Here is a 14,406-nt window from a genome sequence, read left to right as displayed (position 1 = left end):
ATTGCCAAGTATAGTATTGAGTCAATTGTGATGGAGTATACTACTTGTTTTCAAACGATTACTGTTCAGTATTTTCTTTTTTTATTCTAATATAAGCTCATCGCCTAAAACTATTCATTACTCTTAGTGTCATTTCTTGGTCTAATCCGAGAAGACAGGTAGTAATGCTTTTTTATTAGCTATTGAAATCACCACGGCGCGTGATACATTAGGTAGGTGAAGTGCTGAATGGAAGTAAATATGAAAGGTACTACAATAGCTTATCATCTATAAATTGTTCTTTGATCCTTTAGTGTCATCTGTTGGTCTAATCCGAGGAACGAGAGGAAGAATGCTTTGAAATAACTGCTATTAAGAGTTGGAAGTATACTGAGTGGAAAAAATTTTGGAATTAAACTGAGATGAAAAATATTATTATTTAAACCATAGATACTTGTTTTATATTCTCGGGCGAAATAATGTGAATGAATAGTGTATAAGATATATTATTCATGGAGGTCGAGTGGCTCCAGATTCGTCTCACCCGCGTGATTCCTGAAGACGCTCCTTGGGAGCCTGGAGCTTTGGGTATTTGGGTTTGGGGTGGGTTGGGGTGGGGTGGGGGGGGGGGGCGTGGTTGAAGTGAATGGAGGAGAGGGTTATAGACCCGTTTTCTGAATAATATGCATTGTGCTCCTGTTGGCCTGAGCAGTGAATATACCTGTAGTTATTCGACCGTGATGGAGGTAGCAGTCCCATTTCTAAGTACTTGCTGGGAAACCGGACTCTCTCTCTCTCATCATCTCTCTCTCGCTCTCTCTCTCTCTCTCTCTCTCTCTCTCTCTCTCTATATATTATATATATATATATATATATATATATATATATATATATATATATAGATATATATATGATATATATATATATATATATATATATATATATATATATATATATATATGGATATACATACAAATAAAGGTTTTTTGCCACGAACGGAAAAATGAAAAAGCGAGATAGCCGAGTGCTTTTCGGTCCTGTCAGACCCTTAGTAAATGGTCTGAACAGGACCGAAAGTACTCGGCTCTCTCGCTTTTTCATTTTTCCTTCGTGACAAAAAACCTTTATTTAAGCATAGCATCACGTTTTATATACCTCGTGATCAAGTTATTCATATATATATACATATATATATATATATATATATATATATATATATATATACTATGTATGTATATATATGTATATATATATATATATATATATATATATATATATATATATATATATATATATATATATATATATGTGTGTGTGTGTGTGTGTGTGTGTGTATGTATGTATGTATATATGAAAGAGTGTTAGCGAAAATTTCACCATGCTATTTTATTCCGTCGTGTGGAGCAGAGCTTTTATTTTTACATTATTATCAAATACTTCATAGATGAGAAGTTAGTTTTTGTTCACCATCTTAGCTTAAATCATCTTATACTAAAAAATATAATAGATTCCGTAATTTCTAATATCTCAGAGATATATATAGCTATGCGCGTTTCGTATAGGGTTCTTACGATACGAGAATAATTCATTCCAACTCACTGGGGTACATAAACAGTTTATTTTCAAAACCGATAAGAATTATTTACCAACATGTAATTTAAATGCCTGAATAATGGACGACACTAATCGCCTTTAGTTCGACTCTCTTACGATTCCAAGAATATTTAAACATCTTCTGCCAATGATCAATCATTATGAAAGGAGTCATAGCAATGAACTTTTGCCATATCATTGCACTCTGGTGCAACCGTCTTAGTATATCTCTCAGCAGCAGACGTGTGACGTCATTAACCTTGGCATTTGCAACGGAAGATAAATCTTTCTCAGTTATTTATTTACTCATATTTATTCCGTAGTCGATCCTCCATTTTTGACCTGATGACGAGAGTTGTCGTCGTAGATATCGGTCGTCATAACCGTGATCGAGGTCGTCGTCTTCGACGTCGTGGTCTCCTCGTCACAGATTCTTGCGTCATCTTGTTTCTCCTCCTCCTCCTCTTTTTGCTCCTCCTCCCGCTCTTCCTCCTCCTCTTCCTCCTCCTCCTCCTCTCCTCCTCTTTTAATTTCTCCTCCTCCTCTTCTTACTCCTCCCCTTCCTACCTCCTCCTCCTCCTCCTCCTCCTTCTACTCCTCTTCTTCTTCTTCTTCTTCTTCTTCTTCTACGTCTCGTCCTTCTCTACTTCTTCTTGCCTCCCCTACTATTCTCCTCCTCCCCGCTTTATCCTCCTCCTCCTCTTCATCCCTCCTCCTCTTCATTCCTCATCCTCTTACTCCTCCTCCCCCTCCTCTTCTTCCTCTTCTTCTTCTTCTTTTTCTTCTTCTTCTTCACAGTTTCTTCTTCTTACTCCGCCTCCTCTTCCTCCTTCCCCCATCCTTCCCTACTTTCCCCTAACTCCTCCTCCTCCCTCTCCTCCTCCTCTCTCTTCTTCTTACTTCCTCCTTCCTTCCTCCTCCTTCTCTATCTCCTTACTCCTTCTCACTCCTCCTCTCTCCTCCTCCTTTCCCCTCCTTCTCCTTCTTCCTTCTTCTTCTTCCTTGCCCCTCCTTCCTCCTTTTCCTCCGCCTTCCTCCTCCTCTCCTTCTTCTTCTTCTTGCTCCTTCCTCTTTCTTTCTCCTCCTTCCTTCCTTTCCTTCTTATTCTTCTTCCTTCTTGTCCTTCTCTTTCTTTCCTCCTTTTTCCTTTCTTCCTCTCCTCCTTATCTCTCTTCGTCCTCCTCCTGAGTCGCCGACGCGAGTCGACGCCATCATCTTCGCCAGCGCCGCTCCCGCCCCCCCCCCTTCCCCCCCCCCCTCCCCCCGGAAGCAACGGCAGTCAATTTGTCAAGAAGCCATCTCCCACCACTCAGCATTTGCGGCTCCCAAGGACTTATTGATTGATGATGTTTACCGCAGAATTAGTCAAATTAGCCCCCGCCCGAAATTACGGCGGGGAACACGCAATCGCCCTCTTCTGGGGCCGTGGTAAACATGCTATTGGTCTTGCCATTGATGGCTGGCGATCGATCAATCTCGCCGTGACAAATGGTAATTGACGTATAATTCGCGCAGATACCGGCCTGCAAACCATCACCGCAATGACTCCTCCTCCCTCCCCGGCTGCGGAGATAAAGGGGGCGAGGGGAGGGGGAAGAGGTAGGGGGTTGGTGAATGGGGGCTATTTGCTGCATAGAGATACCTGTAATCAGCAGCGGGTCCCTCAGGTAAACGAGGCGTTTTTTTTTTTTTTTTTTTTTTTTTTTTTTTTTTTTTTTTTCCAGAGAAGGTATAGGTCGTTAGACGAACGCCTCAATCGGTGCTCTTGCTGCTACTAGTACTGCTTCTCTTTACGAGAAGAGAGAGAGAGAGAGAGAGAGAGAGAGAGAGAGAGAGAGAGAGAGAGAGAGAATGTGACTGATCTGGGAGATCAAGAGCGAGGCATCCGAGCTGATAAGATGTAAATTGATATTTTGCTCGTTTTGCGGTCTGGTGTCGGGATACACTCGTTATCCCCGAGTGACAAATGATACTCATACATGCGGAAACGATCGTTAGCGGAATCAGCGAGGCACACAGAGAGAGAGAGAGAGAGAGAGAGAGAGAGAGAGAGAGAGAGAGAGAGAGAGAGAGAGAGATAGAGAGAGAGTTGTCTGGGAGTGATCCTGTTATTTAGACTCTGCCAATTGCTCTCGCTCTAATTTTTCTTAGACGAGTCTTTACCTTCTTTCGTTTAAGTTTTTCTTTTTGGTCCGTATCTTCTTTTTATTCTTTAATACTTATTATATTATTTACATTCCTGATAAATGTGACTTGGTTTTAGTTGGTCAGACGAAAATTTAATAATCAAAGCCTCAGTGATTTGTTACATGTTTTTGAGACCAAGTTTCATTTTTGTGATTTTAATTAACTCATCCTAATATATAGAATTACGTAATATACATACACATACATGTATACATATGTATATATCTATTAGTTCGTCAGACAAACTCTAATAATTCAAAGCCTCACGTGGTATCTGTTACATTTTTCTAAGACAAGTTTATTTTTTCGATTTTGATTAACTCATCCTAATAAATATAATTACGTATGTATATATAATATATATAGATATATATATATGATATATATATATATATATATATATATATATATATATATATATATATATATAGGTGTGTGTGTATTTTTTAAATAATAATAAAACAAAACATTCCATCGTTGTTCAAGTACACCAGTGTATTTGCTTAAATATAAACAGCCGTTGAAAACAGCGATCTGTAATTACAGGCCTGTTTGGACTCATGATTAGATGGGAGAGACACATATATATGGGAATCATTTAAGGAGTAATAATAGGTGGAATAATAGATGCACCTATTACGGCCTTCTCTCACTCCCCTTCCCCCACCCCCACCCCCCACCCCACCCCCACCCCCCGCCCCCCCCCGCCCCCACCCCCTTCTTTTCATCTTGCCTCCAAATGAGAGGCGTGGTACTGGTAGCATTTTGCGGGTCTGCAAATCCACCCTCCCTCCAACTCTATTTTTTTTTTAGCGTACATTATTCAAATTTAAAATTGCACTGATCAAGTTGCAGGCCTCCCTAGGAAGTACCCATCACAATTCATTTTACTTGCAGTGATATAACAGTATTTAGTCTTATTACTGTTATTATTATCGAAGGTCCTAAGATTTAATTACAGATCTTCCAAGAGAACGTATTAAAATGGTCACATTTGTAGTGGCCCAGTAGCTATTATTATTATTATTATTATTATTATTATTATTATTATTATTATTATTATTATTATTATTACTATTATCGATATTTCATAACGTTTCGTTAAACAGGCGATTAGGGCAACGCCCACCACTCTGAAATCTGATATACAGTATATCTAAGTATTAGTCGCGTAGGGTACCGAGCGTCACTTTCAGTATAATCATTACTACGGCTTTTCATTGAATTGTTCTTCCAGTGATTTTGTACTTTTTTTTTATTATCATAAGTCCCAGACCAGATGAAGAGAGAGAGAAAGCTAGACTTGGCTACTGTAGCAGGTTCGTCTAGTATACACCTGAGAAGGCTTGTTATTTAATTGATAATTGAATTAAATTTTTGTAGATTTCTTAGCGAACTTCTTTAAAATCCTTTTATTGATGAAAAGAACCTTGTCGGGTCACTGGCAAAAGGGGAAACTTAAAGTTTTCTCTTTTTTTTGCAGATATACAAGTAAAACAGAGACTACAAGAGGCTATCCAAAATTTTAAGTACTCGGCTACAGTGAAACGTAGCCAACTTTATTTTCATTACTATAGTTACCTTAAACCTTGAGGCATCATTATAACGCCATCGAGACTTCTCAGTTTTGAATAAAGTAGAATTTTTATATTAATTGCTTAACCATTTATTCAGGTTGCCGTGAAACCAGTGTTCTCTCCAAGATGAGTTTTACTATGTGGTTGTCGAATAGCTAATATACAAATAAACAATCCGACTAGAAAACCTGCTTAGGCTTCAATGCATAAAAGATTCTAAACCCTGTCATTCCAGATTCAGAGTTATTCTGAGAGAAGATAGAAGTTCACTCTCGACGTAGTTCGGAAGTCACGTAAAGCCGTTGGTCCCGTTGCTGAATAACCACTGGTTCCATGCAACGTAAAAACACCATACAAACAAACAAACAAACAATCTTTAAAATCCAGAAAGTTATGACAACAACTCAGTCACAATCATCGTTGAGTTAGTAACTCAGACAGTTTTTCAATCGTTGGTGGTCTGTGCTGTACATACAGCTAGGGTAACTGTATCGCCATTTGTATACCAGTATTATTAATTATTATAAAATCTGCAGCGTTGTCGTTTAGTTAGCTTTAAGATGAAGGTATGATGACTCTCCATCTCTTAAGAATAGTCTGCTGTAGTGTAAGGTTTTCGTTCTGGGAAATTTTATGTTTGTTGTCATAAGTGTATTTCGTTTTTATACTGACCTGATGTTATTTTCTACTAAATAGAGCGTTTTCATTTGATTTTTAGCAGCATAGCAGATAAGTTATTTTCAATGATTAGGAGTGTCTTTTTTATAAGATTATTTTTCCAAGCAACATATCCAAAAATTAATTTGAGAAATGATTTGGCTTTTATATTTACGAATAGCAAGAAGGCCAAAGGAAAATGACCATATCAATAATAATAATAATAATAATAATAATAATAATAATAATAATAATAAAAATAATAATAATAATATCCTGGAAAACAAATATTACGTTTTTGACATGAATCCCCCATTTGGCGTTTTAATAGCCAATTTGGGTACAGAAGAAAAGTCAGTAATAAGAAGAATAGAGAAACTTCTATACAAAATAAACACGGCTGTAATAGCCATTATTTTCAATAAAACCAATAATAATAATAATAATAATAATAATAAACACCAAGTTGATAATTATATTAATAAAAATAAACTACTGCATCGAGACTGCACACACAAAAGGCACGCGTTGAAGCTTCAAGATGTATAATAACATTTATAAAAGTGAATATAGGAAAAGATTTTTATATGACTATCTATTTAACAAAACAAAGTAATACTTTCTGTAGGATTCTTTAGCGGGGAAAAGCGATTCAACCAGAACATATCCGTCAGCAGTAGCATATACTTCCAAGTACGCACTATCTCTCACCGTCGCTCATTGATTTATACGCCAATAATATTATTCATTTGTCCATTGCAGCGTTCAGTATATCTATGCCGGCCACAACAATAACGCTCAAATAGAAATGAAAATTGTGCCATTTCGAACATAAAGCCTCTTTATTGAAGGACTAAGCCCCGCGGTGTACTTGGTTTTAATTCTGATTCATTGGCACCTGTTATTCACTGTTTGCCAATGCACCGCTCGCTGTATAGCTTATGCGGTTGAATTTATTGGAAGGGGAAATAAAATGTCACTTGCCTGTGGGAGAACTTAGAGGTGAGGGAGACTGTCCCTTTCTTTTATGCATATGTCAGTGAGAATTAGTATTATATATATACACACACACACACACACACACACATATATATATATAATAATTATATATATAATATATATATAAATATATATATATGAGTCTGATCACATCACCGTGATTCATATATACGGATTAAGCTGTGTGGTCAAAGGCTCTTCACGGTACGTCCTGATTTCTTGGTTCCTATGTTCGCGTCCGGGAGCGACGAAATTATTATCAACTAAGAAATGCCCCTTAGGTTAACATACATGAAAATATATTAATTCCGAGGTAGAGCGAATTAGATAGTAAAGGAAATCTGTAGCTCGAATAATATATATATATATATATATATATATATATATATATATATATATATATATATAATATATATATATATATATATATATATATATATATATATATATATATATTATATATATATATATATATATATATATATATATATATATATATATATATATATATATATATATATATAATATGTATATATGTGTGTGTTTGTGTGTGTGTTTTTTTTAGTCCTTTGTAGGGCAGATGTATGTTAATTCAAACAATACAAATGTAAAGCGAAATACAGTGAAATAACACACGAGACAAACCCACCGAAAAAAAAAGCATCGCATATACCTTAAAATAAGTAGACGCTCCAGAAAAGTTCATAATCTCCAAGACGCAATAATAAGATTCCAGGTCTTTTCCAGAATCCAGGAAGGGCATTCCATAACAGGCGCGTCTATCATGAGAGCGCTGATAAATGATAATTACCCCGAGGAGATATGGCGCTCATTATTTCTCGCATCAAGGATTCACAAACAATCGCTCCGTGGCTCTCAGGCCTCATCCTTCGTCTCTCTCTCTCTCTCTCTCTCTCTCTCTCTCTCTCTCTCTTTATCAGGGGGGCTCTACTACCTCCCATCCCCTCCCGTCCCCCATCCAACCTCGCTTGCAACTCAGGGATCACCTCCGAATTAAATTTTCTCTCTCTCTCTCTCTCTCTCTCTCTCTCTCTCTCTCTGGTCCATTTCATTTTTCTTATTTGCATGTTCATTCATTTTACATTATTTTCATCATTTCATTCTCCTTTTTACAGTGTTAACGTCTCTTGCTATCATTTATTTGTCAGTAATACAGTAACAGGTATTTTCGTATTCTTAAGTAATTTCATTTTTAACCATGATTTATACTACGTATAGGTTTAACTGAAAATTAATTTTTTTATTTTATGAAACAAACCCAGGGAGTTCATCACAAAACAACCCCACACCCCTCCCACCCTAAAGCCAACCTCCCCCCCTCCCTCCTCCCCCGCCTCCACCCCGCCCACCTTTTCCCTAAATTTCCTAATCCTCGGCCAACAGCTTCACTTGCAAATTGAATCAGCGTCGAGATAGTTACTTGAAATGACAGCCGTCCATTGCGGTCTTCGTCAGACGATCAGCCTTTCAAATCCGAATTACTGATCTCGGCACCTGCCCTTCTTTTCTACGTCCTTCTACGCCAGATTTATTCTCGTCGTACTCTCTCTCTCTCTCTCTCTCTCTCTCTCTCTCTCGCTCTCCATCCTCTCCTATTCTTCTCCTTCCTCCTCCTCCTCCTCCTCCTTCCTCCTTCCAGAAATCTGTCAGTCACTACCCTTCCTCCTTCTTCGTCAGATTTTTCTCGTCGTACTCCTCTCTCTCTCTCTATCAATCTCTCTCCCTCTCTCTCCCCTTTCTCCTCCTCCTCCTCCTCCCTCCTCCCAGAAAACTCCATCAATTCCCCTTCTCTGTCAGTCACTACCCTTCCTCCTTCTTCGTCCAGATTTATTCTCGACGTTCTCTCTCTCTCTCTCTCTCTCTCTCTCTCTCTCTCTCTCTCCCCCTCCCAGAAACTCCATCCATCTCCCCACTCTTCCTCGTTCGTCCAGATTTATTCTCGTCGTACTCTCTCTCTCTCTCTCTCTCTCTCTCTCTTCTCCTCCTCTTCCTCCTCCTCCTCCTCCTCCTCTTCATTCCAGAAATCTGTCATCACTACCCTTCATCCTTCTTCAGTCCAGATCTTTATTCTCGTCGTATCTCTCTATCTCTCTGCTCTCTCTCTCTCTCTCTCTCTCTCTCTCTCTCTCTCCTCCTCCTCCTCCTCCTCCTCCTCTTCCTTCCAGAAATCTGTCAGTCACTACCCTTCCTCCTTCTTCGTCCAGATTTATTCTCGTCGTACTCTATTCTCTCTCTGTCTCTCTCTCTCTCTCTGCCTCCTCCGTCCAGAAACTCCGTGCCCCTCTCAGAACTCCTGAAGCTGCCACAAGTTGCCCGGGCCATCTCCAGGGACCTCCGCCAGCCTCTATTACGCCCGGGTAATTAGAAGGAGACGCCGCGGCAAAATCTTGTATTAGTTTTGGGATTTTTATCTGGTTCCAGCGGGTCCTGGGGGGAAACTGGAATCTCCCACCGACTCGCTCTTCCTGATTGGCTCATTCCAGTCGCCATTACTGGACGGTCTCTGGTGCACTCGCCCACGAAGAAATGCACCGTCGATGTTGTTGTTGTTGTTGTTGTTCTTGCTGGAACGGTGGGGGGGTCCTCGGGCAGGGCTCTCTCTCTCTCTCTCTCTCTCTCTCTCTTAGGTGAGAGTGAGCTGCCCTTCAAGATTTTAGCTGGGAATGTAAGGAGTTACATCGAAAATTACCTTATGTTTTGATTGTTGGATTATATATGCTGATTTACATTAACCTCGCCGTAATGACAATAATCATTTCGTGTTTTTGAAAAAATGGTTAAGCACAATTAATTTATTTGAACACCCGTTAAATAAGGACGAGGAAAAATCAGCAGCCAGCTTGATAAGGTAAAGGAAATGAATGTCATCTATAGGCTTTCATTCTCAACGATTAAAGTGACTCTGCTTGACACGAGATCAGTAGACTTACCTGTTAATGATATAAGCACGTGTAATACAAATGTATGATTGCAGTCCCTTTCTCTCTGCTCTTGCCTCTTTCTCTTCGCATTTGTTGTGCTTCATGACATTGTTATGTAGTTTACTCTTTGTTAAAAGGTGAATATAATGCTCATTGAGAATAAAGCGTTATGTAGTTTAATCTTTGTTAAAAGGCCAATATAATGCTCATAACGAATGAAACGATACGTTGTTTAATCTTTGTTAAAAGGCCAATATAATGCTCATTGAAAATAAAACGTTCTGTAGTTTAATCTTTGTTAAAACGCCAATATAATGCTCATAGAGAATAAAACGTTATGTAGTTTAATCTTTGTTAAAAGGCCAATATAATGCTCATAGCGAATAAAACGATATGTAGCTTAATCTTTGTTAAAAGGTCAATATAATGCCCGTAGACATAGAGAATAGAACCTAGATGGCATTTATCTTTTTTACCAATCGTGCTGGCCTGATTTTTCCGTGTCTATAATTAAAAGAGTTGCAGTAGCCTTATTTCTGCTGGAAAATCAATACAATTTGCATAGGGAATTTTCCATGCACTATCATGCTGGGCTGATTTGTCCTTTTCCTTGATTATCGGAGGTGCAAATGAATTAATTATATGTGCTAAACCACTTCATATCTGCGTTATCGGTGCTCAGCTTAAACCTTCAGATTAAGAGTTATTTAGTGTTTGCGATTATAACAACTTCAGATTAAAAGGGAAGATCTGTGGTGTGTAGGTTATCTTATCTATATCTATAAGTCTCAGAAAATAGCATATTGCTTTTTATTTATTTCTGAAATTTATTTTTCATAGATTCCAGATTATCTGATACCTTAGTACTATTCTTCTGTCATTTTAATACTTTTTAGTACTTTGTATATTCCGTGTATATGGCCTTGAGCTGACAATAAAAAAATTTATTATTATTATTATTATTATTATAATAATAATTGTATTATTAATTATTATTATTATTATTATTATTATTATTATTATTATTATTATTTTTTTTTTTTTGACAAGTGGGATCTCTACTTTCTGTATTTCACTTTACATTAATCTTACTTCTTCCTAATGAACACCATATTCTTTGGAAGCCTGAATTTCAGTCATTGGCCCCTTTGGTGGACTTGTTCCACATGAATAGGATTCATCTTGTGAATAATAATAATGATAATAATAATAATAATAATAATAATAATAATAATAATAATAATAATAATAATAATAATGTAATAATAATAATAATAATAATAATAATATTTTGGTGGAAGACCCTCTTTTAGGCAAATCCTGTTAAAGAGAATGGCAGAATTAAGCGAGTTAATTTTATATATTGATTTTTCTATTTTTTTTTACAATTCGCTTCTCAGGCTCAGCGATGTTTCTGAGTAACAGGCCAATATTCATGTTGGGAATTTCTAAAAATTATAATTTTTAGAAATTCCCAGTATGAATATTGGCCAGTTACTCGGAAGCATCGCTGAGCCTGAGAAGCGAACTCTAAGAAAAATAGAAAAAAATTATAATAATGATAATATCTGTCTTGGTAGGCTTCCACTGGCTTCTCCAAATCTTGTTGCACAGTGCAGATGAAGTCCAAAGGACCTCAGCTACCACAGGAGGGGGAAGAACTCTTGATACTCCCCCCAAAAAAACGAGATAGGACCAGGCCCTGTCCCTCACTCCTCTTAAAATCCTCGATAAAATTCGCATTAAAATGATAACGAGGCGAATAGGCCTACCGTGTTCGTTTACAAGTGAAAATTTCCTTTGTATTATTTTTTGTTTTCTTTTACGTTAAATGATGTCTGTGAATTGCGTAGTCAAGATTGATTATTTATATATTATATATATATATATATATATATATATATATATATATGATATTAATATATATTAATTCTTAGGCCCATTAACAGTTCCAGCAGGTAAAGAATCGCCATTTCTTTTATGTTTTGATGGTTTTTGTTGTTTTGAAATAATGTGAACTACTTTTAGATAGCCTGAATTATTAGATTATATATATATATATATATATGTTATATATAAAAATATATATATATATATTTATTTATTTATATTATGATCTATATATAAAACTTATATATATATATATATATATATATATATATATATATGTATATTTTTTTTGTATATTTATGTATATATACACATATATATAACTATATATATATATACTATGTGTGTGTTTGTATATACATAAATACATACATACATACATACATACATACATAATACATAGTACTTACCTACATATACTAGCTTTTTGCAGGATTATATTTCATCAATGTCCCTGTTTGAGAGCACCTTCCCAGTTATCTCCAATACTTCGCCCGCCCCCCTCCACCACCACCGAGCAGAATCACAAGTAAACAGAAGCGACGATAAGGAGAAGACCTCTCGATTCGCACAGGGTCAGGCAGTGGAAGGGTGATCAATCATGGAGCTGTCTGTCTGTCTGTCCGTCTGTCTCGCAGGGAACCAGAAGTGCAAGAAGTGGAGGTTTAATGGTTTTTTTTTAAAAGGCCTGAAAGAGGTTGCTGGTTCCATTCTGTTGCTAATGCGCGCATTATCATCTATAGGCCCATATCTTGCCCTTAGGTCTATTAGAAACAACTGGGTTTGGGATAAGATGCGGAGACTGTGTTACTGAAGTTTTTTTTTTTTTTTTTTTTTTTTTTTTGTTTTTTTTTTTTTTTTTTTTTTTTTTTTGCTTACTCGGGGAGTAAGCCTACAAAATACTTTGTTTTTGTTGTTGTTGTTGTTGTTGTTATCGTGCTTTTGCTAATGTTGTTCATGTTGGGGGGTAGGAAAGTCCTATGGAAAAGCCTAAAAAGGTCTGACAAAGGTGTTTCTCGTTGAGTTAAAGATACTGAATTTTAGGATAGGATATTTATGATTTATTCATTTGAATGAAAATATAAAAAAATAAAGAACGTGCATGTTAAAAAATGCAAAAATATTATTTCTAATAAAATATAGCGTATTCATTTCAATTTTCATTGGTAAACCAACGCTCTGTCTGACCGTAGATTTTAGCACACGCCCTGAGTAAGCTGAAGGTCGGATCACTCTTAGTTTTCTCACATTTTGTGTTGCCTCATATTTTGTGGTAAGCTTTGGCAGTGTTATTTTGTGTTTTATATATATATTTTAAGTGCGAATAAAGTTACATTTATATAAACGCATGACCTGAAACGGTTTTGTAGTTTGGCTAGATTGTGTTGTGACTTTTTTCGTGGATTTAAATCTGATTTCTTTCCTTTATACGACTTATTTACCGCCATTCCAGTTATTTGTAGAAGGAATGTTGCTCAGACTGCTGAAAATAACTAAATTATGTAATAATTCATTACTGCTCAAGAGAATCATGTACGTTTTGAAGAAAAAACTTTATTAAGCTGTTATGATGTATGGTAGGATTACCTTGCAGAATTATTCATATTTCTTTATTAGTGTTATTGCCATTATTGTTATTGATGTTGTGCTTGTTGTTGTACAGAAATATCCAATAGTGGCTGACTGGAGGAAACAATGAAATACATGATAATGTCTATTAATAAATTGACTTTGAGTACTTGATAACTATCTTTTATCATGATGCCAAGGTTAGGAAGGTTAAAAACTCCCACCGTTTACCTGTTCCAGGAGATTTACGAAGAAAAATCAAATAAAAAAACAAGTTATAATATTAAATATATAAAGAAGGGTTGTCATCGAAGCCCGTCTATCTCAAAGAAACGGCAGAAGAAGGAAGGAGGAGGAGGAGGAGGAGGAGGAAGAGGAGGAGGAGCCCAGACGTCTCCACAGAGCCTGAGAGGGCCTGTCCCAAATCAAATGCAAAAACAAGTTAAAATATTAAGCATATAAAAGAAGGGTTGTCATCGGAGTTCGTCCATCTTGAAGAAGAAGCAGAGACGAAGAAACGGCAGAAGAAGGAAGAGGAAGAGGAATACGAGGAGGAGGAGGAGGAGGAGGAGGAGCCCCAGAGGCCTCCCCAGAGCCTGAGAGGGCCTGTCCCAAAGCTAATTTCCGTCGCCTGAAGCAATCTGGGCGCCGAGGTCCCCTGGGGAGGTCGTCAGATTGGGCCGCGACTCTGCCACACGTTGCTCCATTTGATGGCGAAAGGGGCGGGGGAGGGATGATGGGGGGAGGGGGTGGGGGTGGAGGAGGGTGGGAATGGGGTGTGGGCAGGGCTGGCGGCGGAGGGGTACTCCTCCGACGGGAGAGATCCGATGAGGGGAACGAGAGACGAGAGGTGGAAGGTCAGAGAAGGGAGGAGTTGATGGAGTTGTTTGAGAAGAAGGGAAAATGAGGAAATTAGAAAAAAAAATAGACAAATAGTAGAAGCATAAGAGAAGAAGGGACTTGAGAGGAATCAGAGGAAAATGATCGAGAACGTTTCTTGATTGTAAGATGAA

General features: G+C 37.3%; 1 protein-coding gene across 1 annotated transcript; it reads left to right on the top strand.

Annotated features, from left to right (window-relative positions):
* The first annotated feature begins 491 nt into the window (after positions 1-491).
* Positions 492-14,300, top strand: LOC135223190 (putative lysozyme-like protein). The gene is made up of 5 exons (XM_064261694.1): positions 492-575; positions 1,940-2,207; positions 2,932-3,063; positions 12,301-12,415; positions 13,892-14,300. Exons 1-5 carry the CDS (start codon positions 492-494, stop codon positions 14,298-14,300), a joined length of 1,008 nt encoding a protein of 335 aa, XP_064117764.1.
* Positions 14,301-14,406: the final 106 nt, after the last annotated feature.

The sequence above is a fragment of the Macrobrachium nipponense genome, chromosome 8, assembly GCF_015104395.2.
Source record: "Macrobrachium nipponense isolate FS-2020 chromosome 8, ASM1510439v2, whole genome shotgun sequence".
NCBI lineage: Eukaryota > Metazoa > Arthropoda > Malacostraca > Decapoda > Palaemonidae > Macrobrachium > Macrobrachium nipponense.
This window is presented reverse-complemented; position numbering and strand designations above follow the sequence as displayed.

Coding starts and splice junctions, on each gene's coding strand:
- LOC135223190 (XM_064261694.1), top strand. CDS start 492: ATGGAGGTCGAGTGGCTCCAGATTCGTCTCACCCGCGTGATTCCTGAA. Junction 576..1,939: donor CTGGAGCTTTGGGTATTTGG/GTTTGGGGTGGG, acceptor TTGTCGTCGTAG/ATATCGGTCGTCATAACCGT. Junction 3,064..12,300: donor CAATCTCGCCGTGACAAATG/GTAATTGACGTA, acceptor GCACCTTCCCAG/TTATCTCCAATACTTCGCCC.